General features: G+C 45.1%; 2 protein-coding genes across 8 annotated transcripts in view; both read left to right on the top strand.

Moving 5' to 3' along the window:
* PLCB4 (phospholipase C beta 4) overlaps positions 1-12,388 on the top strand; it is a 194,718-nt gene extending 182,330 nt beyond the window's left edge. For 5 of the 7 annotated variants that reach the window (XM_027693331.1, XM_027693327.1, XM_027693328.1 and 2 more), the window contains 5 exons: positions 3,755-3,856; positions 5,048-5,105; positions 5,515-5,601; positions 7,684-7,720; positions 10,534-12,388. In XM_027693331.1, coding sequence (XP_027549132.1) covers positions 3,755-3,856; positions 5,048-5,105; positions 5,515-5,601; positions 7,684-7,720; positions 10,534-10,622 — 373 coding nt within the window. In that variant the 3' untranslated portion in view covers positions 10,623-12,388. The remainder of the gene's footprint in view (positions 1-3,754; positions 3,857-5,047; positions 5,106-5,514; positions 5,602-7,683; positions 7,721-10,533) is intronic. The other 2 variants (XM_027693333.1, XM_027693332.1) reach the window with 1 other exon arrangement.
* Positions 12,389-16,330: 3,942 nt separating this feature from the next.
* On the top strand, positions 16,331-26,492 carry LAMP5 (lysosomal associated membrane protein family member 5). Its single transcript, XM_027693455.1, has 6 exons — positions 16,331-16,667; positions 16,944-17,116; positions 17,329-17,460; positions 17,542-17,647; positions 18,939-19,127; positions 25,309-26,492. The coding sequence occupies exons 1-6, from the start codon at positions 16,628-16,630 to the stop codon at positions 25,485-25,487; spliced, it is 819 nt and encodes a 272-aa protein (XP_027549256.1). The 5' UTR covers positions 16,331-16,627; the 3' UTR covers positions 25,488-26,492.

Genomic DNA, 26,492 nt, shown 5'->3' with positions numbered 1-26,492 from the left:
TTCATACAATATCACTGGTAATACAGAAGATACTGTGTGACACTGCTGCTTTTGTAATTAACCATCCTGCCCATTTGAAGTGAAATAAAATTAAATACACATCATATTCACAGTGCTAAAAATGGCAGTAAGCAGAGAATCACTTTTTCATGCTATGATCTGTTATCCAAAGCAGCCTAAAAGCACAGGAACACACACACATATATACACATACATATATAGATTTGTATGTAAGTGGCTTCAAAATCTTTCACATAAAAAGCAGGGGGGGAAAGGAATAAAGAAATCACATTTGAAGAAGGATTTTTTAAACTCCTGAGTGAAAAAACAGATTATCTTTGCATCAGAGAGAACACAGGCTGGGACCTGCGAGCTTTCCATCCAACAGAGAATTGTCCCAGCAAAAAGCTGGTAGTGAGCTCATCTTTATGTTAATCTCTGTGTTAACCCATCTATTCAAGGGTCCTGCAAAACATTCCCAGTCAAATATGAAGTCCAAAAATTGTTAAATTATAATACAAATTCATAATTCAAAAGTTATTAGCCAGAGGAAGGTGCAGTCCTTGGTTCTGTATCTCCAAATCATACACAGCCCAGGAAATCACATCACCTTCTTGGGGGTTTTTTTGGGTCTTTTTTTCTATCCTATTTGCTATTCACCACAATGCTTAAAAGATAATTTACTAATATATACCCTGTGGAAGTAAGGGGGTTTTGTTTTCTTTTCTATACATATTTCCATATTCTTTTAATTTTGCTAGAAGCTCTCATTCCAGGCAGCTGTTACATATACACTAAGGCAAAGTTTAAATGTTTTAAAGCTTTTTTTCTCCTAATTTTAGTCTTAAGGTTTAGAATTTCTATATCTCTATGTTGTTTAAGCAGCCCACTGTCATTTCTTGTACATGATTCTTATATTCTTAGCAATGGATCTTGTTTTCTTGTAAGAAATCATTTGTGTTCAGTCCATGTATTGCTCTATTTTCAGAGCTACTAAGAACTAGATCTGAAAATCTACGTCCTGATAAATTCTTCCTTCAATATTCTTCCTGCTTTATTCATTGCAATTTAGTGTGTTTGGGAATTTATGGGTTAAGTCCTAAATGTGCAGACTGGGGAATTTCCCATTTAAAACAAATTTAAGACTGTGTCTGAATCTATGAATATTTCAGAAGACTTCACACTAAATCATTGGTAGACTTTTTAATGCGATATATTGTGTGTAGGAAGACATATGCATTTGTCTGTAGAGGTGTATGTAACAGCCAAGAGGCAGCTCTGGTATCCATAGGAAAAAAAGGATCTCTCTGAGGGTGATGTGGGGAGATGGACCGTGCTCTCAGCATGATGTTCTCACTGCTTCCCTCTCTGTGAGCCGGGGTAATGAGGTGGATATCACAGCACAGGGCACAGGGCTGGGAGGAGGGATCAATAATCTAAAATGATGTAGTTATCTGCTGTAGGGTAAGATACCTTCCTTCCAAGTGCAGCACAAAAAGCAATTACAGTTTGTGCTTTGAGCTCATTTAAAAACAAAGCAGAAGGCAGCAGACACTACTAAAAACCTGAAGCTTATTGAACTCTGGGGCTGCTGTGCCCCCCACCTCCTCAGCCTGTTACCTTTACTCACCTGGATGTGGTGATCCTGCAGCATTTCAGAAATTGGGGACATGGAGCTGTTATTCACAAGCATTATGTGCTCCAGATAAAATGACATGAGAGAGAGAGAAAAATTATGTGGTGGCACTTTTTTAATGGAAGAAGAGATTTCTGGTCATTCAAACAATACTGGTGACATAACTTGTTAATGCACATCCTAATACGTACGTATATATAAATACCAAGGATATACACATATATATATAAATATAAATACATATATATATAAATACCAAGGATAGACTTACACCTAAAGTGTCTCTTTAAAAGACATGTTTGTATAAGTTTCACAGTTGCAGTCAGTGTGACACAGTGGGAAGTCAGCAGTTAAATCTTGCCATGCCACATTTTTCAGAATCCTTTTTTTTTCTTTTCCATCCTGGCTTATCTACTTCTTCCAGTTGCCTCTGGCTACAGGCATCACCACTGCCCATGAGAGGGAGGGTGTTTTTACTGCTTAACTGGAGACCCAACTTGAAGCCCCAGGCCAGGAGGTTGAGCTGACACTGGAACTTGGCCACTGCAACTTACTTTGAGAAGCTCTATTTTAGAATCAAACAGTGCTTGATTCATCTACATCTACAAGTGCTTCTAGATTATTTTAAAAAGAAGATAAGATTTTTCATTTCTTCTGTTAGTGATACCTTTTATTTCTTGCAAGTGAAAGCCCAACAGCCCCAGAAAAGACCCCATCAGCAGTGCAGCTCAGAGCTCGATGATACCTGCAGAATAAACAGTTGTGTTGACTCTTTCAACCATCTCCATGACCAAAGCCTCATTTTGCAATCAGCAGTGATGCACAGTAGTCCTCTAATCCTCTTAACTTCTTTCACTCTAAAATTATATCTGATGCAAACAGGCTAAATCAATTTGAACACCTACACTAACTTTTTTCATATCCTTGAGCACAGTAATAAAAATAAATTATTTCAGTACTCCTCTTAAGACACTGTGCTTGAAAATTACTTCAAATTCAGTATAGAAAATAAAGGCTCTTAGTTGGAGAAGGTGCTATTGGGATGAAATGTGCTCTCAACACAACATTTTTTAGAACCCAGTCTAATTTTTGCTGTCATACCACTGCTTTTAAACCTGTATCCAGGAAATGTTTCACCTTATGAACTTTTGGAGATTAAAAAAAAAAAAGCACCAAACTTCTTACATTTTTGACAGCTTAAAATTTTTATTGAAGTCAAAGCTTCCTCATGCTACTTAATGATTAATGTCTTTTAGAGATGAAACCAAGCTAAAAAAGATTCAATGACAATATTGCATTAAATTAAGCACTCTGTTCTGTGCCACACTCCTCCTTTTCATGCGAAATACTTAGAATTTTGGGTTAATTAGTACAATAATTGTTGAGCTCTCTACTTAAGATCGTGTCCAGAAAAAGAGACTGAGGTCCTGCCTGGGCTTGCAGTGTGTCAAGATCTGGAATACAGAAGAGGTTTTCCAGCTCCCAAGCCAAACCACACCACTCAGGACGTTACCCCTGGAAGGGGATTGCCATCCTCCTGTTACGGCTCTCTTGTTCCACAGGAAAGGCTAAAAGGTTCACTGAGCCAGAAGGAGAAACCACACACAAATCTGACCGTGGGCTAAACCACTCTTTTCAGGCCCAAAGGACTCTTTTCACTCCTAAAGTTAGAAGTCTTAAAAGGAAGTCTGTCAGCTCATACCACAACTAGCAAATATTATTACTGTTGATATTGCTGTTATGTTCTGAGTGCAGGATTTGTAAATTTTTTTACACAGTTCTAGAAGTCAAATTGTTTTTTTAAGTGGCTGATAGTTGCTCATATAAAGGCAACTCGTATACTAGGGAGAAAAGAGAGTATTTTATACCCTTTTACAGCATTCAAAGTGTAAAAATGCTTTAAAGTGATCTTTCAGATTTTATTCTCTGGAACAAATGGAGGTTTCTGGATGCTTTCTCAAACTGTGTAAAGTCTACCCAAAGGAAGGCAGTTTTCATGTGGTTTGTTCTTTCCTCTTCCTTAATTCCTCCAGGGCAAAATTAACCACAGTGTAGGGGAAACCAACCTCCACAACAATTGCATCTTGGGCATTAATGACTGTCTTTGGTTTCCCCCAGGGAAAGCAAGGAGATGCGTGCCAACCAGGCTAAAATATCTATGGAGAACAGCAAAGCCATAAGCCAAGACAAATCCATCAAAAATAAAGCTGAAAGAGAGAGGTAAGTATCAGATCTCTCTTCCTGAGGAGAGAATGCTGTCAAATGCTGACAGGGGAACTCATGGATTAATTCTATTAAAACCACGCTTTTATGCATGGAAACAAGGTCTAACGATTATGCTGAATATATTTTTAGATGACTGCTTTAGAAAAAAATAATAATTTTTCTTATATTTATCCTTTTAATAAATGTAATGCCTTGATCATCTGTGAATGACTAGAGCAGGTCTAATCACAATTATATTGAAACACATCTGTAAGGGGTTTAATGATTGTACTTCAAGTGCATTATCCTCTTTTGCTTTTTAAGTGAAATGAGGGCCTTACTGAAAAGGGAGTGAAAGCAGAGCCTACATGATGTTGTCTCATAAGCCTTCAGGGTTTCCCCTTCACTTTGGGCTTGCCATCTGGCTCAGTCTTTCCTCTTTTACATTCCCTCCTTGGCACTGGGCTGTTTTGGTCAATCAGCTTGAACCTGTTCGTGCTGAACTGAGTCCCTGGAGTGTTGCACACTCCCAGCTCATCAGGAGGATGAGTTGTCAGAGCCCGTGGTAACTGTGTGCTTTGTTAATGTCAGACCTCACTAATGACTCCGAGATAAATCTGTTCCCAGATCTGAGAGCAGGCTAAATGCAGTTCTGGTTTTCAGGCTTTGTCATTAGGCTGATTCACCTCTTTGAACTATTTTTGTCCTCTTTCATGACAGAAATCTTAGGAAGAGACACTTTGCATTTAGGTATTTTATGTAAATATTAATCGTATACTTATATTTTTTCTTAAGTAACAGCTTTAAGAATAACAGCATTGATAAGCTGTAATGTTATGTATGATCATCAGGTGATTTTTCCCACTGTTAAGAGATGCAGCACTTTTTATATACCAAAACAAATTGAAGGCAGAGTGCAGCAAGGGATGCACAAATGAATTAAACATTCTTTAAAGTTTTGTCTACCACTCTTGAGTGAGGGGAAAAGCAAACTTCATTCACAACAGCCAAGTTTTCAGTCATGCTGGTAATGTAAGTGTAAAGGTGTGTAGCCCTAGGAGTGTACAACTTGCCACTAGTCCCACATGGTACAGATAATCCAAACCCAAAATATACCTTAAGAGTTTGGGATTCTGCTCTGCTGTAGCTTTTGGATTTATTTTTTTCCAATGAGTCTTCATGGACAATGTTTGCATTTTTTTTTAGGCGAGTCAGAGAACTGAACAGCAGCAACACGAAAAAGTTCCTGGAAGAGAGAAAAAGGGTAACTATAACCTTGACCAAGTCACTGGGCACTATTTCTGGATATTCTTTTTCATTTCTCTGTGTTGGGAATCCAGCTCTAGTAGATTTTATCTTTGCTTTGTTCCACATAACGTGTAGCATGAAAGACCTAACATCTATGTAAGATGAATCTATTTCAAATTAACAGAATTACCATTCATTCTTGTGTTTGCTAATTCTAGGTATTATATGCAATACGTGTAATATATCTCTATTAATGTATTAATAGCTTTTCTTAAGCTTGGGTGATGTAATAGGCCTCCTGTGATGTTTTGTGCCATCTAAATGGGGGACAACAGTATATATGTGTATATGTTTCAAGTAAGTTTTTATTTTACTTGTTAATAACGTGTTACATTCCCCACTCAATTATTTTCTCTCGATTACAGCTGGCAATGAAGCAGTCAAAGGAAATGGATCAGTTGAAAAAAGTTCAACTTGAGCACTTGGAAGTCTTGGAGAAGCAGAATGAGCAGGTATCTTCTTTTAAAGGCTTAAAAGAAAAGCAAGGTAGTGAAAACAGTAACCAGAGTCAGGCTGAGTAAGAATGCTCCTAAATGTAAGTCTTTACCAAAATGGGGACAATGTCCTTGTTCACGGTCACTCACCTGCTTGGGGAGCCCAGGTGAAGAGGTGAGGTGACATAAATATTGATACAGAACCAGATTTGTTTCAGATAAGCCCGTGGCAGCTGAACTGCTCAGCCAGAGTCTGTCCTTGCAGCTGTTCAGCCACATTGATGCTCGTTAGCGAGACGTGACAGTCGTACAAGACCCGGCATATCCATTGTAATTACTCCCAAAAAAAGTACCTCAAGCAAATCGGTTTCCTTCATTTTGGAACTTAACGTTTCTAGTGCTGATTGGAAAATTTGAGGTGAAACGTGCACAGAGCATCTCTGAACTCTTAAGAGACAGTGAGTTTGGACTGAATTCTAGAGATGTATAGTAGCATGGGGAGTTTTATCTGTACTAGTACACCCTTTCCTAATTAAAATACTATATTATTTTCTGCTAGTTTATAAGCCCCCCCCCCTTTTTTTTTTTAATTGAAAAACTACTTGGCAAGGAAAGGAAAATTCTAATCTTATTTCTGGTGGAAGCAACACTACGTTCTGAGCAGTTCCCTTGCTGAAAGGTTGAGCCAGAAGAGCTGTAATAAGTGCATGGACTTGCAGTACTGCACTTACAAATGTAAACTGCAAGGGGAATATACCCAGCAGTTCAGTGAGGTGAGAGAGAAGGGGAGCATTTAATACCCATTACTTTCAAGGGTTATGTACTTACTTTGTTTATTAAATGTTCAGAACTTGAACTCTCTGGAAAACATAACATGAATTAAAGCCATCTTGCAGGGGAAGAGTACATGCAAATCAAGTATTTCCACTGCCAGGAGAGAGTCCTACAGCCCCAAAAGCTGCAGCCTGGGTAACTTCTAGGGGGTCTCACAGCATGTAGGATCTCAGGTGGCTACTGCCAGCGAGCCCCAGCCACCAGGGCTCTGTCTACCTCCCTTCAGAATGACAACCACACATTCTGTTCCCTCACAGGAACATTCTGTAGAGGCCATCTGAAACATCCAGCATGAACAGATCTGTCAGTCAGTCTGCTCCTGGGCAATATGAAAAGGCAGGATCCAGGGGAGCCGGGACCTGGGGGAGGAGATTGGGCTACAGCAGATCTGTAGCATCACTGTAGAGAGCATGACAGTTGATAAAAAAATGGTGGGCTTGATCCAGACATGGGTGTAATCAGTTGTTTGTTTCCATTGGCTTCAGAGAGCTTTGGATACGTTTTTAAAAGCATAAGGACGAGAGAGAATGATTCTAGTTGTGCCTTTAACCATAATGTGATAACCACGTTGTGTATAAGGGAGGGAGGCAGGTGGGAATACGTGTGAGTCATTAAAGGGGTCACCTCTTTGAGCAATTAGATACTTCCCTCACCTAGGGTTACAGCTTCTGCTGCTGAGTGATGGTCCAGCCTAGGTGGGCTTTAAGCCATTTCAGGGTAGGGATGGAGTCAGCTTAAATCATCAGTGATTAAATGGAGTAAACTCATCCACGTGCTGGTTATCACTTCTGTGTGGGCATGTGGTGGCCTCTGCCACAGGGGGAGTCCTCAACGGCTTCTTGACTCACTCTGATTTGATCCATCAGAGTATATGTTTTTGCACGTGCTGTTTTGACCATTTCCTTTTGGCCCCCAAAAGTGCATCAGTGCAAAACCATAGCTGGTTCTGGTTTCATTGTGGTACACATTGATGTGTGAAAGCTAGTTGGATCCAGATAAAGGTGGTATTTGTTTAATGATGATTTCAAAGCTTTTTTTTTTCCTGATCAAAACAAGGCTAGAAAATTTTCATACAAATATACAATGTAGAAAAATAGAATTATGGGTGGAAACAGCCTTCAATATAAACTGTTGTGAATTTAAATTTGTTTTGTTTTGTGTATGTTTTTCTTGCATTAATTTTTCAATCTCACTTCAGTTTTCATTCATTTAATTTGCTTCTTGTTGTATTACTCAATTTTGACATTATTATTTTTGTACAAACAGCTTTTGAAATCCTGTCATGCAGTCTCTCAAACACAAGGTAGGATGGACGTATAATAAGCAAACTATTATTTCAGTGTGCTTTCCTTCTAAATTAAATCATTATCATTGGAGCCCTCCTTGTAAATGCAACCATTGGGAAGTGCCATTGACATAGTGGACACAATGTTAATCTTGTTTGCACACAGATATTTGAGCCTGACACAATATTAACAGTATTTTGTGCTTTAGCATCTCAAATTCAGATGCATATGAACAGGGATGTGCTGAGGAAATAACCAGAGATTAACTTGTATGTTAGCTGCTGTTACTGAAATATCTGCTTACAGTTCTGAACTGTGTGAGAGTGTCTATTGATCTGAGGAAAGTATTTTAGTGTTAACATAGGTATGATTACCTGCTAATGCTGATAGTCAGACAAAGGGTACCCACATATATTAGCATGGTAATAAAATAAGTAATTCCACGCTAAGAATAGCAAAATATAGAATAGATGGCTAGAAATAGCTTCCTAGTGCCTAAGGAAGAGAGGCTTCCAGCACTTTAAAATTCACTTCAAATTCCAACGTTACAAGGTATGGCAATTCCAGTTGTGGTGTGGCTGTGCTGCTGTGGCTCCCTAAGTAATTGTTACTGATAAGAAATCTCTGTTAACCCCTGTCTTACCAAGGGAAAGAGCTGCACTGGGTGTGAACATCCCATGGTTACAGTACTGCCTCACCTGAATTACTCTCTTGAATTGATAACATCTTGCACCACTGACAGCACCCACTTCAACAACATCTATTTATAGACATGTCATGATGAAATAAAGCATTCATTAGTCTAGGAAAAAATTATTTTTATTCTTATTTTACTGTATATGGTTCCTAGCCTGCTGAGGTCTCACTAAAGAGCATCTTGAAAGCAGAGTCCACTGGCTGTCCCTCACTTCTGGGCTCACTGTAGGTTCAGTGCTGCCTTCCAGAAGGCTCATCTTCTAGTGTTGTGCTCGAGTGTTCGGGTCAGAATGCACTGTCTGAACCAGGCTCAGACTGGCAAAACCAGGCACCCTGGTCCTGTGCTCTATGCTAATGTGTTCTTTGAAGCCAGGTTCTCTCTGCAACAATTCTGTACACAATACATTGGCAGAATATTTATAGGACACTGTGTGCCAGTAGTTAAGTCACAAGCCTAAAACGTGAAATGTGTGAGTCACTAAGAAACAACCACAAGGTTTTGTTTCATCTGGAGTTTCATTTCACACACAGGCAAAATCCAGCCAACATTTCAGAAGAGGTTGTCCATATTGATTTATTTGTTATGTTTCCATATTTTCATGTTAAAATTATTTCTTCATTACTTTCAAACTTTTAAGTCATTTAAATGGAGAGTGTTGATTAATTTTTAATCATATTTATGACAGTTGCTTTGCTGTTATCATAATTACTTTTTTCCCTAAGATGATGATGATGATGATGATGATGATGATGATGATTAAGGAAGGACAGGGCTAGATTTTTCAAGAAGGCAGGTATGTCACATCTGCATAAATCCACATTTACCTTGCAAAAGGAATAGTGGTGCATCTCATTACTTTAGACCTACATCTGCCCATTTTCACACATGCAGATATGTGTTTGCACATACAGAATAGGTGACTCCTTAAGTAGGAGCTTGTGTAGCAAAGTTCTCTGTCTAAGCAACATTTACAACTTCTTTTGGAACAGAGTTTATGTAAGTCAAGTCCCTTAACCATTATTCCCTGCATGACAGATGCGGAGCAGTTACACCAAAGAAAATATTAGCTTGGGTTGTCTCTTCCTAAACTTGTCCTAATGCTCAGAAGTTTGATTGTAAAAGATAGCTGGGTTAGATTGCTCTCTGGGTCAATTTATTCAGGGTCCTTGGAGTTATGGATTTAAATAACTTCCCAGATTCAGAGGCCTCAGGGAAAATGAAGATGCTGACTCTCAGTTCCTTTAGACTACAGAGTTTCAAACAAAACACTGTAACAGGAGGAGAAATTGTGCCTCTGTGTGTGTCTGAGAGAGGGAGGGAAAGGAATTAAAAAAACGCCCTCTAAGAGGGGATTCCCAGGCTAGTTACCATTTATACACAGTGCTTTAACTCTGCCTGCAAAGCCTCAGGCACACAGAGTTTATAGCCAGATCTGGCATATATTCATTGCTGTATTTTGCATAATGCATTTGGATGCAGTTTCAGGTGGATTCAGTGTGTGTAATCCCATGAAGCACATAGCAGTAGTCTAATCCTGAGGTGAAAAACACCCCCAACTGTAATATTAAGAATCTCCAAGCCAGATGGAGATTATTTTTTTTTTAAATCAATATTTTAAAAATTACTGCTCAAAAAATCTTGCCTATTGCAAGGAAGATGTTACACTGATGGATTTTAGTCATTCCTTGCCTTTATGAAAGAAATAAGTCCAGATCATAGATGAAGTCTCTAAGAATTTCAGGAATTAACACATCAGAGTACTCACAGAACAGCAGTGAAGAATACATTCCCAAAGACATGTCCTGTCAGGAGAAACAGTCAAATTGGCATCTGCCTAGCTTTGTTCCCCAATACTGGGGCTTCTGCATTTTACCACACACTGTAGAAAGTCAACCCATGAGTCCTGGAATAGAATCAAAAATATTCCCCATGAATTTGTAGATCTAAGGATTACACCTGATTTTGAAAACAGAATGACACGGGGGAGGCTGAGGGGTGTAAAAATTATATTATTATATATATATCTCAGTGTGTTTTGCCTGTATTTCGCTCAGACACTGTCATGTAGAACGTGTGCTTCATTCTGAACAAAAGGTCTAATGCGACGCTTCATGCGGTTATTTTGGATTGCAGGCAAAGGAGATGCAGCAGATGGTGAAGCTGGAAGCAGAGATGGATCGCAGGCCAGCAACAGTGGTCTGAAGCCTCAACAAGCAAATTGAAGTTGGAGAACACAGCATCCTTTTAAAATGAGAGCAAAATTCAAAATAATGTTGCTGAGGTTGAAAAGTGGGCTTTTTCCTTTTTTTTTTTGTTTGTTTTGTTTTGTTTTGTTTTGTTTTTAGAAGGGGTTTGTTTTGGTTTTTTGTTTTTAATATGTAAAGCGTAGCTATGGACCACCAAGTCTTAAGGTTTGCATTATTTCTTTTTTTTAACACTGGGCACTGAATTTCCTTTGTTGGATTTCCGTAAGAATCTCCTTTGTTCAGAAAAAACCCAACCCGAAGATGAAGACGGTTTTTTAAACCCCGTCCCTGTGTTCCTTCCTGTGTCTCAACAGGCAGCTCGCCTGCACCAGAATTACACAATCAGAGCCTCGAAACACAACAGATGCTTTTAACATCATCTCAAATGGCAACAAAAAACTGTAGTCGAGTCATGTTATTTACCATTTCTGTTCTCATGTGTGATACGTTGTATAGAAACCCCCCTGCTGCCAGATCCCGACAAGCAACAACTCGCCAGATGCTCAGCACCTCATGTCACCGAGCCCACTGAACTGGATCTTATGCCAAGTCAACCTAATAATCTAAGGATAGTAAGGAGCTGAGTTTGGGTGATTATAAATTATATTCCGAGGTATTTTCCAGGCAGCAGGCAGTTGAAAGGTAACTGCGTATATTCAGAAGTACAATATGTACAAAGTCATCGGCCAAATTCATCAGCTGCAACAGTAACTTGACAGGATATTTCTGCAGCCTAATGATGTCATTCACAAGTGCCATATCAACTCTGTCATAATGTCTGAGAGGAGCCCATATCCTGTAAAAGTTACTGCAGTGGATAACCTGAGGGAAATACAGTGTATTTGTGCCAAAACTGATCAGTGCTCTAAGGAATTACATATTTAGGCACTTTAAGAAAAGTTTACATCCTACATTGCTTGTATAGAAATTGCATTTTGATCCTGTTGCTGCAGATCCCAGATATTACAGTTCATTGTAACTTAAAAGATTGTTTAAATGGCTTTTGGCAAAAAGTTTGTAACTGTGAAAATGTAAAAAGTATTTATACACTTGGGAATTACAACATTGTAGAAAATCACATACATGTTGCCACGTGATAAAAATTAGTAAACAGAAATGCTAAGAGTATGTTTGCATGTGATACAAATGCTACTAAGACTGTAATGCCTACTATATGACCACAGTCATGCTACTAGCTGGTAAATACTGAGTAAATGTATGGCACAGAATATTGTTTGATTAATTACAAAGACTTTTAGCATTACAAGGTCTCTATATATATGTGTGTATATTAATTACGTGGGCATTCTTGATACTTGTAGTAAAAGAAAAGTACATAACTAATTTAATTTTACACAGAAGTATTTATGCAGATTTTCAGAATTTCATATCAGGAATAACCTTTTTATGTCCATTAGATATAAAAACCAATTTGCTAATGTGTTAATTTGCATGTTTCCAGAGCTTGCTGTAGTTATATTGCAAAACAATGCATGTAAGCATTCCGCTTGGAATTTGTCCATGCTGCCAATTCAAAGATGACTGCATGGAAAACTGGTAGTTTAGAACAAATCAGATTCCTGATTTCAATGTACTAAGCACCAATTACTTTGTTGTATATGCTTGTACAAACAAATTCTACATATTCCTATAAACAAAATAAATGAAAAGAGATAATTATGTTATTGTCGGTCCTGAGATGAAACTTTCAACTTCTCTAATAAAAACCTTAAAAATTCAAATCCTTTAGTTTTGACTGCAGTGAATTGCAGGGCGGTGGTATTATTAACTGCAAATTTTTAGCAAGTTGTATTTCCTGTAAAAATGTGCATAGTGTAAATATATTTCTATCACAGCTTATTTAGTCAAAGGAGTCTTTTTTTTTTTTTAAATTTTATTTAAGTGATAGAAGCATTGTGCAGCATTGGTCCTGGCAGCACTAGAGGTCCACCCCAGTACAGTGTAGCAGCACTGCCTGGAGACGCAGCAGCCTGAGTCCAGTGTAGCAGCACAGTTTTGAGACTGCAGCTGAGGGAGAGGTCAGTGAGTCTTGAGGTGTTTAAAGCAGGGTTTAAACAAACTTGTGATGCGTATTCAGAATTCCCACTCTGATGCCACAGCCTAGGGAGGCATCTCCTGCTCCTTACAATGTTTTAAAAGACAAGTTGTGTGCTGGGAGCAGCTCTCCCTGCTCCCTAAGCCGGTCTCAAGTGCTGGATGGAGCTGGGAGCAGCAGTGTTTTCAGACCATGCTGGACAGGATCTGGCATCTCAAACAAGGCATTTTTTTTAATTATGATTTTTCTTTTAATTAAAAATGTCTTCTAAAACACAGCTGGCGAAGACAGTGCTGAGAGCTGGAATTTTGTACCGTTGCCTACCGCAGTGATTTCTAGCTGGTAAAGAGAAGCAAATAACAGACCAGATACAGAGGGAACTTGGATGGTGAAGCATCTTAGGCTCACTTACAGCCTGGCTGGAAAACACTGCCCTACCTGTTAAAGAAATAACTAGAAATGGAGGGCTTGGGTTCAGCTCACATCCCTCTCTTGAAAAAAAACAAACCTGCCTGTCTTACTTCCCTGGCGAGTGTCTTATCCATCGGGGGGAAACACGGGTTTTGGAAGGCTAGAAAATACTGCCCACAGCCCCTGTTTGAGTCTGTGCTCACTGCTCAGCCAGGAGCCAGACATTTGTCAAGTCAGAGAGAAAATGGGCTTCTGTGAAACTGCAGAGCAGGAAACCTCAGCTCCCAACACTGATGCCTATTTTATCCATTGACAATTTAGCATAAAACACAGGCAGTAATTTGAAATTAAGTGATGAATTTTGTCAGCTAAGTATTTTGAAATACTGTTTAAGTAGTATTTGATTCAAAAATTATTTGAAGTTTGGCCACTAATGTAATGAGGTGAGAATTTCCATTGAGATGAAATAGGCTAATCAATTTGAACATTGATACCGAGTTAAAGCAGTTTAAAATGCCATTCCCTGCCGGGGTGATGGATTCCACTTCAGTGAAATTTCATCGAGGGAAGTGGCAGATTCTCCCTCCCTGAATCTCTTGAGATAAATTCAACTCAGCTGTGATGGGGAGGGTCGTGACACCCTGGCCTCACAGGCAGCCCGCTATTCTTTCACCTCCAGTAATTTGGGGGTTGGTCATTAACTATTTCCAGGTGGGAGTCTGTTTAACACCTGCACTGCCTGAGTGCAGTTAAACTGCATCACTAAAGACCCAAAATACCCCTCGGGGGCTGATTTCCTTGTAGACTCCACATGCTGTTGCCCACGGGCTGCCTGTGAAACCGGCTGCAAGTGGCAGACACATCCCAGAGGAGCCAGTCGGCCAGAAAACCCTGTTCCTGCTGGATGTGCCAGCACTTGTTCCAGGGCTGCAGCCCCGCTGTCACCCTGCTGTGTGCTCCCCCTGAGGAGGCTGGTAAGAGTTATTGCTGCCTGGTAGTTGGGGGTTGGCAAGGGGGATTCAGCCTTCAGAGACACCCCCAGCTGTGGAGACTGCTTGTGTAAGGGCAGGTTGGGGGTCTAGTTCCAGGTGATCCAGTCTGTGAGCATAGATTGGCCCCGGTCACAGCATTTCAGGGCAGGTAATGCTGCACTGGCTCCCTCGGGTAAGACCTTTCTGCTCTGACCATGTTTTGGGGCTTATTTGGTTTTAGGAAATCTTAGGCCTTTCCCTATTTTGCCGCGGAGAGCAGGCTAAACGTGTCTCTGCAGGCTGGAAGTGGCGATTGCCCCTGGAGCTGAAAGGTTTTTTGTTGTGCTGTGCAGCTGGCGGGTGCCGGGAGAGCCGCGGTGCTGTGCCGTGGGTCAGGCTCGCCTGTGCCTCCAGCACAGCTGCTCTCTCCCAGCTGCTCCCTGTGGTACCCTCCTACACAGGCTGGATGCAGGGGCAGCTGCTCAGAATCCTGCATTTGGAGGTTCAGAAGCTACCTAGAAACCTCAAAAAGTCTGGAAATTAAATAGGGGACTAGAGGAGGAAATAGAAGGTAGTTAAATACTGGGCTCATCAGTGAAGGAACTGAAGAAGCCAGGCACTACAATTGCCACAGAAATATAGTTTGTTACAGTCAAAGAGACTCGTATATAAGATTATATTTTTTCCTTTATACAGTCCCTTGAACTTATTATCTGTAGGTTAATCCTGTTTTACAACCAACACAGGTCTGACTCTGTTGGGGCAGGGGGCAGGATTGACTCTTTATCATGAAACAGGAGAGAGAGGAAACGGTCAGAATATATTTAATACGTACAGCAAGCAGAAAAGGAATTTCAACATTACAGTTAGAAAAATCAATATGTTCCTTCAGTACCTGCTTTTATTTTTGAAGAGCTATTTCCCAGCAAGAAAGCCCCTATCTGCAGGTGTGTGCTCTGGCAGAGAAAGGGCAGCTGCCCACTATCAAAACTCACCTTGCAGTCCCTTGCTTCGCAAAACCCTGGACTGTTTCCTCCAGATGCCTTTTCCTGAACTAGAAATGCGAATTGATGAATCCGCCACAGACTCCGAATAGCTGCTGTCCCTTTGGCTTTTAACCTAAAAAAAAAACATCCTCGGCGTAGGGTTTGCTGCTCCTGGGAGCGGTGTCGCTGTAAATTGTAAATAATCGGATGTGCTCCCGGTCCCGGGACGAGGGTGGCAGCGCGTTAAAGCTCCGAAAAAAGCTCCTGATGAGAGACGGGGGGGGGGGGAAATATTTCACCGTCGCATCACCCGGCGAAAGGGAGAGCGGGGAAGCTCCGGAGCGGCCTCCAGCCACCGCCTCGGACCTCCGGGGGGGGGACAAGCAGCTCACCCGGGCTGGCAACGCGCCTGCTGCCCCCGCAGACCCCTCCGCCGACAGCCCGGGGGTCCGGCCCAGCCCCTGCCCCCCGGGCTCGGAGGGAGGGAAGGCAGGCGCCGTTTGACGAGCAATTGAGGGGCCCCAACAGCACCGCACACCCGGGGCGGGGGGCGGGCAGCCCTCCCTGCTCAGGGAGGGGGTGCGCTCTTATCATCTTATCACCCCGCCTCGCAGCCCCTTCTCCCCTCAGCGCCGGGCAGGAACAAACCCCTGTGAGCCCCGGCACAGCTGGCACTGTCCCCCCATCTGAGGCGCACCCCGGGTGTCACCTCCTCCCTGCTCCCCCGAAACGCCCCGCATAGGCACGGCCGGTGTTGTTTTTTGTTCTAATGCACCTTCCTCGGGGCTGTCGGGACCTACGGGATGGTATGTTTTATGTTACAGTAGGTGTTATGGTTTGTCGCGACGTCTTAGAGCTCAGGTGTGTCGGTGGCCGCTCACAAAAGGCTGTGGAATTGCTCCTGACCTTGCCACACAAAAATAGCTGCACGTTTCCTTCTAAATTAACACGCGAAGCAGCTGTTCGGCTTCACCGAAATTAGTGACGCTCCGTGAGCAGCCGGCTGGACTAGATATCCTCTCCTCCATCCCCCCTGCCCCGCCGGCCTCTCCGGAGGGGACCGGGGCAGGGCCCTGGGGAGGGGGGGGACCCGGCCCCGCTCCCACCGCCGGCCCTGCCCGGGGAAGCGGGGGGCGCTGGGGCTCAGCCCCGCTGCGCTCCAGCCGCACGTCGGGGCGGCCCCAGGTCCCCCCGGGGATCCCCGGCAGCCCCTCCGCGGGGTCCCCACCGCCGGAGGGTGGGAATCCCTCCTCCCCGCCCGGCCGTGCGTACGCCCCGTCCCTCGGCGTGGGCGCCTCCATCAGCTCCGCCGGCATCTCCCCTCCTCCTCCTCCTCCCCGCACACCCACACACTTTCCCCGTCCCTCCTCCCCGCCACTCCGCAGCAGAGTGCTTTTGCAGCCTGTGCGGCTCCTGAGAAAGGAGGTGTGCAGCTTTTTTTCTTTTTTTTTTCCCTTCCTCCTTTTTATTTTTAATTTTTTTTTCTTTTCTCCGGAGCGGACCCTTTGGGAGGAGCAGCTGCAGCAGCCGCGGCCACGCCGGGACCGAGCAGGGAGGATGGCCGGGGGGCGCCTCCCGGGGCTGCTTCTCCTCTTGCGTGAGTACCGCGGCGGCGAGTCGCGACAGGGAGCTCTGTCGCGATGGGGCAGCCTCTGGCGCTGAGACAGACCCGGCGCTGTTCGAGCACCGGTCCCGCATCACCGCCGCCGGCCGCCCCATCTCCGTTACCTGCTCTGTCGCGACAGGGTCGCCCCGTCGCGATAGAGGAGCTTACTCCATCGGGCTCGGGGGTGCCGGGGGTGTTCAGGTGAGCCGGCAGAGGTTTGGGACGAGGGGCCCATCGCTGCCGGGCTCAGCCCCTCTGTGCCCGCAGACGCCGCGGCTCGCCTGGCCGCCGAGCAAGAAGTTGAAAACCTCTCCGGGCTCTCCCCTAACCCCGAGAAGGACATCTTCGTGGTGCGGGAAAATAAGACGACGTGTCTCATGGCCGAATTCGCCGCCAAGTTCATCGTCCCCTACGACGTGTGGGCCAGCAACTACGTGGATGTGAGTGGGGGCCGGGGGCGGCGGGGCGGCCCGGGGGGCTGCCGGGGCTCCGGCAGGACCGGGGATGGCACGGGACACACACACACATCCGCCGGTACTTCGGGAAAGTCCTGCATCCCCTCCGAGGATTTGCAGCCGGGGCAGTGGGGGGGCCGTGGGTTCCCGGAGGAGCCCCGGGGCCGCCCCCCTGAGCCCCCGCTCCCCGTTTCCAGCTGATTACGGAGCAAGCCGACATCCCGCTATCACGGGGAGCCGAGATGAAGGGCAAGTGTGGCACTAACGAGTCGGAGCTGGAGCTCTCCTGGCTGGAGCAAGCGTACACTCTCAAACTCTTCTTCCTGAAGGTACGGGCTCCTCCGCACGCCTGGGAGCTGGGGAGGGGGCGCGGCGGCGTTGCGGGGTCCTGACCAGCTCTGTCTCGGCAGGAGGGGCACAACACGTCCCGGGGGCCGGAGGCGTTCTGGAGGCTCAGCCGGATCCAGTTCACCTACGACACCTCCGAGCGCACCTACTTCAAGGACGCCGTGAGCCGTAAGCGCCCCGGGGACGGGGTTTAAGGCGGATCCCGGGGGTCTGGCGGGCACCCCGCGGGCTACTCGCCTAAGCACAGCGTAACGGGGAAGACCTAAACCCTCCCGACAAAGCCGGCACCAACTGCCGAGTTTAAACGGCGGGCTATTTTTTTTGTGTCCGACCCCCCCCCCTTTTTTATTGTGTTTAATGACCGCGGTTGCCGTGGGAGGAGAGCCCAGCTCTGCCCGTGTGCTGCGCTGCCCCAGGCCCTCCGGTGGGACCCAGGGCCCGAGGGGGTGGGCAGGGGGCCACCTGGGCTGAAAAAGCTTGTCTCCTTTCCTCTGGGAGATGGTTTTTAAGGTTAATTATTTCCTTGCTTCTGATGATGGTTGAATAGGTGGGAAGGCAGCGGTTTCCCAGGATAACTATGAGATTGACATCAGTATCATACCCCTACACGCCTCTGCACCCAGCAGCCTCCTCTTTTCTTGCTGGGTTTCCATTCTTTTGGCTTTCATTTTATTTTTATTTCATTTCTGCTCAGAAATTAGTTGTCTTTTATCAAAAACTGAAATACTGTCATCTGCAAATCATTCTTCCTCAGGATTTTCAAACTCCAGTGAATAGCGGGCTAAGAGTTTGTGCTGTAAGATACAGTAGATATGGGGCTGTTTTCCCACTGGTGTTTCTACTGTTTGAGTCCCCAGAACACGGTGGTGGCTATGCCTCATCAGCTTCTGCCAGTGTGAAACACTGATTGCTTTTCTGTGCTGCTGGAGGGGAACAAAGGGCTGCAGAAGAGCGGGAGGTGGAAGGCATCCCTCATTCCACCTTGCTGAGCTGCATTCGGCCTTCGTTTGTAAAATGAGCTTGATGGGAAAATATTTTATTGTAACTTATGCTTGGGTGAAATGATCACGTTGTAGTTTCAGGAAAGGCATTATGGCCTGTTTTGCTTTGTAGCATGGTCCCCAAAACACATCGCTCCTTCCCACCTGAATTCTGAGCTCAGGTGCGGCCGCAGGAATTGCCGCTTCCCAAATGTGGGGAGTACGAGCGCAGTCCCAGGCTAAAACTTGCACGTGTGTCAATAGAAACCATTCCTCCAGCTCCATGGGCCTCAGGTCCTGCGACAGGAGCGCAGGCAGCGGTGCTGTAGGAGCAGCGGTGCTGTAGGAGCAGCGGTGCGCGCGGGCGCCGCATTGCGCACCGGCTGCGCATCCGCGTGTTCGGTCCATTGCCTTTGTCACTAAAGTCACCTCCGGCCCCTAGAGACGGGACCTGACCTCTGTTTGTGTCCCTTGGCCAGCCGGGAAGCACACGGCCAGTTCGCACCGACTCTCGGCCCTGGTCACCCCGGCTGGGAAGTCCTACGAGTGCCAGGCCCAGCAGACCATCTCCCTCATCTCCAGCGACCACCAGAAGTCCGTGCAGCTCCTGCTGTCGGAAGTGCGGCTCCAGCCCTTCGACATCCCCGCGGATTTTGTCTTCAGTGAAGGTAAGGTGCAGGGTGAAGGCAAGTCTTGCGTCCCCAAGATGCTGATGCCGCCGTGGCCTTTGGGGATGTTGCAATGTACTGAAGGAATTTGTGTCCCACCTTTATCAGAGCACCATCCCCTCACTCCAGCTCCCTTATCAGTGCTCCCTGCAGTCCCTCCAACCCATTCCCTGCCTTTGTGGCCCTCCAAAAACCTTTACAAATTCAGCCTAGCTGCAAAATCACGGCCTGTCGTTGCATGTACATTGGCTTCTGTGCGGACTTGTAGAGCCAGGTTGCCAGCAAGCCGGTCCCTGGGGAATCCTGCAAGGCTTAGGTGTCTCCTCTGCAGTAAAGAAATTGCTTCAGCTCAGCTCCAGGGGTTTTTTAGGGCTGCTGCACACTGAGGCAAAACCTGGGGCTGTGATGGCAGGAGATACTTGGGATGCACGTTGCTGGCTTCAGTTTGATTTATGATCATTGTGAGGGTGAAGAAAGCGTAGCAGGGACTTCAGTGAGGCGCCTCATGTGCCAAACACACGGGATGTCATTCCTCTTCTTGGGTTTCTCTAATGGTAATGGTGGATAAAAGAAAATGTAAGTTAAGGCGTGCTGTTTATATCAAAGGGTTGTACTGGAGCCAGCAGCAATACTGCCATAGGGCAGAATTCCTGCAGTTTTGCCTGCCTTTATCCTGAGGAACCCATGGTGCTCCTCCTCCCTGACTCCCCCTTGGCTTTTCCATCAGGTTGAATGAGGGAATGCAAACGTGCTTACCTGAATTAGGTGAGACTAGTCCCCATTTTATAGCACTACCTTATCAAATTAGTTAAGTCCATTAGCGTAACAAGATGCAAATAAAATATGTAATAGCCAAATCTTTTAATAACGAGCTAGAAAATGGTGGTGTTATTTTCAAGCCTAGCATTAAAAACGTGGGGCTTCATTATTTTGCATGTGGGAAATATTTTAGCACACAATAAAAACCCAGCAGTGACTGCAGAGCCGAGCGCTTGCACTCATGTCTCCCCTCCTCTCACCGATGGAGTAAATCCGTGCTCTTACGTGTGCTGGCTCTGGCAGAGCTCTGCGTGGCTGGATTACTCATGGCAGGGCCAGTGTAGTGGGGAGTAGGTTTTATACGTGGGCAGATGCTGGAGGCTGAGAAAAGCATATTTAAAATATGCAAGTTTGGACTCTGAGCTGCTGTGTCTCTGTGATACCAAACTAGAGAAGTCTGAGAGCTCCCAGTTAAAACAAAGGAACTCAGGGCTCATTGCCAAAGGAATCTACCTGCCATTTTCATGATATGCTCTCTCCTGTCAGGCAGTAAATTTGTTGCTTTCTCTTTTTTTTCCTTTGTTGCTGTAGTTTTTTTTCTTTTTCTCCAGGACACAAAGAGACCCTGGTTGGTTTAGCAATCTTTAAACGTGTGTGGGCAATTCCTCCTCCGGAGGAAAGCGCAGCTTCTCTCTTTGTCATTTGCTTTTTGGTTGTTGCTGCTCTCCTTATTCAATTAGCTTTCTTTTTGTCAAATTCCACTGGAAGTTAAATAGCAGAGAGCACCTGGAGAGGGTGGTCAGAAGTGCCTGAGAGGTCATTTATCAATGAAGCTTCACACAGTCCCCACCAGCCGCGCCGACGAGCTTGTCCGCGGCACACGCATGGCAAAACATGATCCTTTGTGGGGTCTGAGAACCACTGCCAATCTTAAATTACAGTAATTAGCCTTCTCCTTTTTGGTTCATTAATTTCCCATTAGGTAAAATTCCTATTAATTATGAACAAGCTACAGAACACTTTAAAATATTTTAGAATGGAGAAGGAGACCCGCTAGAGCAGAAGAATCGCCGAGACGCAGGAGGGTCAGGGCCCTTTCACCACAAAGGAATGGGGGAAAGGTTTTTTTCATTAGTCCTGACACTGTTCTGCCAGGGATATATTAAAAAGCTTGTAGGGAGTGATTGGATTGCTTTTATTTTTTTGAATGCTTAAACTCATGTGCTAAAGTATCATTTTTCTTTTTTTTTTTTAAAGACACCACTTCAACCTTCACAAATCCATATATTTTTTTTTTTTTTTATGTTTTTCAGTACAGAAGCAGCAGAACATTTTTTTTCATTCAGAGCTTGGTAATTTATTTTTTTTATGGGGAAAATGTGTATATGTTTTCAGCTTTAAAGATGAGTAAAACAGATGAGCTGGATCAAGAGGGTGTGAGGAGAAAATTTAAACTGACGAAAGAACCCCAGAGAAATTGCCAGCTCTTTTGATTTTTTAATATATATACATGCAAATGTAATGCATTATGGTGGAAAATACAAAGGGATGCAAAGGCTGAGAATGAGAGACTGGGATCCTGGGAGGTCTCAACTCGGTCTCAGCTCCCTCTGAGCCACCCCGGTCAAGGGCCACATTTTGCTAAGGGTCCTTGGCACCAAGGTGTGCAGCCACATTTAAAAAAGCACCTGATCTTTCTATTATTTTTTTTTTAATCTAATTACTTACGAACACCCACCTCAAAAATCTCAACAATCCATCTTGTCATGCCCGTACATAACTGTCCCGTCTTTCCCATCCCTTTGGACAAATCCCTGTGCCAATCCCCAGGCTGGCATTTGTGGCTGCCGGGAGGGCGCCGTGTGTTTGTTGCTGCTGTTTGCTCTGCAGAAGGATCTCAAACAAGAAAATGGGCCTGTGAGGTGGTTTCGTAGCCCTAGTACAGGAATTGGACGAGCACTCACCATAGAAACGGTGGCAGTACGTGAGCCTGGAGCTGTGCAGCACAGGAGAACAATGAGCAACGTACCTAAACGCCTCCTTTGTATCTGTCTGCAGCCTGTGCTCCGTGGGGCTGGGACCAGGGACTGCGGGGTGGCACCTCTCGGGGAAAAAAGGGGTGGCCCTGCTGTGGTTGGGATGCAGCAGAACTCCAGCCTTACCCGAACTTTTAAGGGAATTAAATTTGCCAGGGACCTTTTTGCTTTCCTGGTCCGAGGGTAGATCCCATCGGTTTGGGGAATGCTGAGATCCCTGTGACCTGGAGCAAAATATGGGTGAAAATTTACCAGAAAGGGCCTTTCTCCTGCAGGATCATTGATTTTAAAATAGATAGCAGTTCCCAATGCAGTGGTGTTTCATTTGTCGTGCATAACCAGCCCACCTGCCCACACTGTGCTTGGTGGGGTTGAATGTCTGAATCTGTGTCTGCCATGAACTTCATGCAAACCCTTCTCCCCTCCTGCTCCCTCTTTGCCTTTTCCTTGGCTGATGGACCAGGAATGATACCTTCTGCCTGTCTCCCTGCAGTGTTGTGCACCTCAGTGCCATTTATACAGCTCATGCTCTATAAATGTTAAAGTATGTTGTTACAAACGTGAAAATGTTTTTGTTTGTTGCAAAATGACGCGTTTTAACACTATACTCATGTTAAAATACAAAATTCATCCTCCTAGCAGTCAGCACCTGGAGAGCCTGAGTTCTACTGTAGATGTATTTGTGCTGAGCACTCGCCAGTACCTCTGTGCTGGGTGGCCCCCCGCCCCATTCCCGTTCTCCCTACAGTCTCCAAAGAGCCTAAAAGGGATGCCTGGTGATCTGCTCCAAAAGGAGAAGATGGATGTGTGTGGGGAGGAGAAGGTGCTGGGAAGGCAGGAGGCAGCTGGTGTGCAAGGCTGCCTGCCCTGCCCAGGGTGGTGCAGCGGGTCCAGCTGGGGAGCAGCATGTTTGGGGGTGAGCTGCTGGAGACTGCCAGCTTTGCTTTGCTTTTCCTTTTTTTTTTTCTTTTAATCCTCTTAAAAAAGTGTCAGGATAAAGAACTGTCTTCCTTGGCTGCTTGCAAGAGTTGACATCTTTTTGAGTTGTGACTCAGACACTTAAATACAGCCGTGGCTTTCTGTGGACACCAGAGCTCTGGCCACGTCCTCTGGCATATTTTGTGCTCTGCAGCCAGTTTGCTTTGGCAAAAGCTGGGGGAATTCAGATGTTACGAGCAGGTGCTTTGGAGTTGGGTCCTTTCTCTGCATCACAGCTCTGGTGTTTTGCCTTCTTCACTGGCTGCAGACCCTCACATTTACCCCATTCTCCTGCAAATGCAGCATCACCCTCATGTAGGGAAAGGTGCTCGGGCAAACCTGGTGTGTTTGAGCCGAGTGGAATGCCCTCAGTTGGGTTTACAGCAGGCTGCTTTCCATTTTCTGTAGGGTTTAAGCTAAACCACTTTCAAAGCAAAAATCAGAGTCCAGCTGCTGTGATCTCCTCCTGCTAATTGGCACCTCAGCACACCCTGGCCTGTCAGGCTGTCTGTAGGTGGGTACACAGGAGCTCCTCTAGCATGGATTTTTCCCATGGTGTTGCTTTGTATCCACACGTGGGCAGTGGGTCTGTGGGGTTGGAGCACCCCTGGCCCCGCAGTTCTGCCCCATGTGTGGCTTTTCCTGCAGTCAGCTCAGCCTGCTGGTGTGTCTCTGTGACTTTGGTCAGGCCTTAGCATCCTAAACTGGGAAGAATTTCATAAAGCACTAGAAACCCAACTTTGGGAGCTAAATAATAATAATCAGGATTCTTTTTTTCCCCCCTCCATTCTCCTTACTACAAACAAACAAAACCCCTGCATTGCAGCAACTGCTGAATCGCCTGTACCACAGTCCTGGTGATTAATCACTCCTCTGGTGAAACTGTGAGCAACTGGAACCGAAAAGGACATTTTTTTTGTTAGACTACATTTCACTTTTGCTTTTTTTGTTTCACTTCATTTTGCAGCTTGAAACGTTTCCTGATGGCACCGCTGTGAGCCTGGTGCTGGGAGGAGGCTCCGCTCCAGGACGCACCAGAGCTCCTGGAGGTGCTGGCACCGCTGGAGACAGGTCCCTGCTGTCACCTCCTGTCTGGGCCTGGGGGGGTGTCTCTGGGTTTTTCCTGCTCTTTAACACATGGCATTAGATTTGTGGAGCATTTGCTCTTCGTGGTTATTGCAGATCTCGGTGTCCTGCAGTCAGCTGCCTGGGGAACCCATCTGGACAGTCTTTAGTGAGGGCAGGAATTCGTGGTGCCCTTTGTATTTGCTCATCTAACACTCAGCCTTTCTATTTTTCCATTTTTTTTTTCCCTAAAGTTTTCATTGTTTTCAGCACATTTCTAATACTATGAAGAAGATGATCCAGGGGCCAGAGAACTGGCCCTCTTGGACCACATAACCTTTTTTTTTTTTCCTCCCAGAGTTAGAATTTTTCTTCTTTCTGTCCTGGCAGCCCCACCTTGGCAATGTGGGCTCTGCCTGTCTGTCAGCATGGAGAAGCAGCAATCCTGTGGGGGAAAAACTACATCGTGCTCCTGTCAGTCAGGCCTGCAGTAGACTCTGGAACTGTAAGGGAACTGGACTGGGATTGCCAGTGTAATGTGTTTCCTGACCTTGGTGGCCTTTACAAGCGCAATAGAAAAGTGTTTTCACCTTGTAGCTGTGGTTATTAATATTTTCTAGAGGTTTATCAGACCATGGCAGAGACTCATCAGCCAGAGGGAAGAACACTGGGGGGCTGGTGTTGTTTCTGCTCATCCTTTGCCGTATTTGGTGAACAACACGGGGTGCCAGGATGCTGTTTGACCATAGACACACATGTTGTTCTGCCAGGCTGGTGAACTCCCCTTGGGGAGCACATGGAAAGGGGAGAGTGATGCTCTTAAACCTCTGATACCTTGCAGATGGAGGGGGGAAATCTCTGAATGATGTGCAGGGCAAGTCTGATGCACGATTAAAATCTGAGTGACGTTGAGGCCTCATGATATCATATTTATAGACTCTATAATTAAATAAACAAAGCAGATCTTCAGCCACAGTCAGGAGACACATACTATTGCTGTCCCATTCCCAGCAAGGCCATTGATATGTGGCAGAGAGGTCTGAACAGGAGCTTATGGGCATAAAAGTGTTTTTTTACACTGCGTGGCTGGTTTGATAGATGTTACCTCTGCCTCCCTCCCTGTGTTGACTGTGATTTCACTTTCCTCCAAAGCAATTGATTTTCTCCCTGGGGCTCCAGCGATGGTTCTGTCACTGTCTCTCCTTGCTGCTGCAGCTGGTTTTGCTGTGCAGGGGCTCTCTCATGGAGCTGTGACTCTGAGGAGATCAGTTGGCCACTGCAGCAGTTCAGATTTGCAGGGTCTCATTTGTGGCTCTCTTTTCCCTTTTTCCCTTTCCCTGCAGAACACAAGTGCCCAGTGGACCAGAGGGAGCAGCTGGAAGAAACCCTGCCTCTGATTTTGGGCCTGATCCTGGGCTTGGTGATTGTGATCACCCTTGGCATTTACCACATCCACCTCAAGCTGACAGCCAACCAAGTGCAGATTCCTCGGGACAGATCTCAGTACAAGCACATGGGATAGGGAGCAGGATCGAGCAACCCCAGTATTCATCAGGTAGAAAAAGCAAAAGCACTTTTTTTCCTGTGGGTGAGGAAAGGTTAAGGGGGGGCAAGAGATGGTATTCACAGCACCTCATGGTGAGCATTTCATGGGGACACACAGGTCAGGGCTGGGCCTTCACTCAGTCAGGGCAGAGTCTGTAAGAGGACTCGGTGTCTGATGTGAGGTGTCTGTGGCAGTAGGTGGTTTGAATACCTTCTTAAGCAGCTGGGCTGATCATCTGGAAACAGAAATGCTTCACATGTCAAAGTTTAACATTGGGAGCAAAATTAGCTTTTTTTTGTTCTTTTCTTTTTTTTTTTTTCTTTTTCCTTTCTCAAGAGACTCTTTACCTCCCCCCTGCACTGCTCTTGGAAGTGTTGAGCCCTCTCTGCTCTTGTCCATGCAGGGAGCAGGGCTGGGGGACAGAGTCCCTTCATTCAGGCCCTTTAATGAAGGGATTCAAACCACATTCCTAAGTTTGCACCCATGTTAAGGACAGCATGGAGGCAAATACAGGTGTGTTTTGAAAAAAAACCCCTGGAGCTGATATTAACTGGAGTAACTCCAGTGGAGCAGATCACAGTCAGCTGTGGAGCTGACCCCACACTTGAGATCGAGTGAAGAAAGTTTGTTTTTGCTTCTTGAGCCACATCTGAACTCTACTTTAAAAAAAAAAAGGTTTAAAAAAAAATATTGATACACAAATTATAAAGTGCCGTGCTACTGCAAGTCAACAGAGAAATGCTTCTGGCTGGACATCCTGCACGTATTGTGATTGTTGTTGAGATGTTACATTGCTACCTGCAACTGATATTTTCACAACAAAACAAAAAAAAAAAGAAGAAAACAGTAATGTTCAAGTTACTATGCAGATTATTCAGGTATAATCTAATGTAACAGAAAAAAATATAAGGGAGTCCTTGAAATCTATCCTTAAATGTAGACAATTTTTAAAATTAATTAAAACATGTACATATATAATAA

This window comes from Neopelma chrysocephalum, unplaced genomic scaffold, assembly GCF_003984885.1.
Source record: "Neopelma chrysocephalum unplaced genomic scaffold, ASM398488v2 Primary Assembly neopelma1_91, whole genome shotgun sequence".
Classification (NCBI taxonomy): domain Eukaryota; kingdom Metazoa; phylum Chordata; class Aves; order Passeriformes; family Pipridae; genus Neopelma; species Neopelma chrysocephalum.
The sequence above is the reverse complement of the archived record's forward strand: the minus strand, read 5'-3'. Positions and strand labels throughout refer to the sequence as shown.

What these genes read in the sequence shown, in the direction of transcription:
- LAMP5 (XM_027693455.1), top strand. Translation starts at nt 16,628, where the DNA reads ATGGCCGGGGGGCGCCTCCCGGGGCTGCTTCTCCTCTTGC. An exon ending in GGGGCTGCTTCTCCTCTTGC is followed by an intron (nt 16,668 to 16,943) that starts GTGAGTACCGCG and finishes CTGTGCCCGCAG; the next exon opens with ACGCCGCGGCTCGCCTGGCC. An exon ending in GGATTTTGTCTTCAGTGAAG is followed by an intron (nt 19,128 to 25,308) that starts GTAAGGTGCAGG and finishes CTTTCCCTGCAG; the next exon opens with AACACAAGTGCCCAGTGGAC.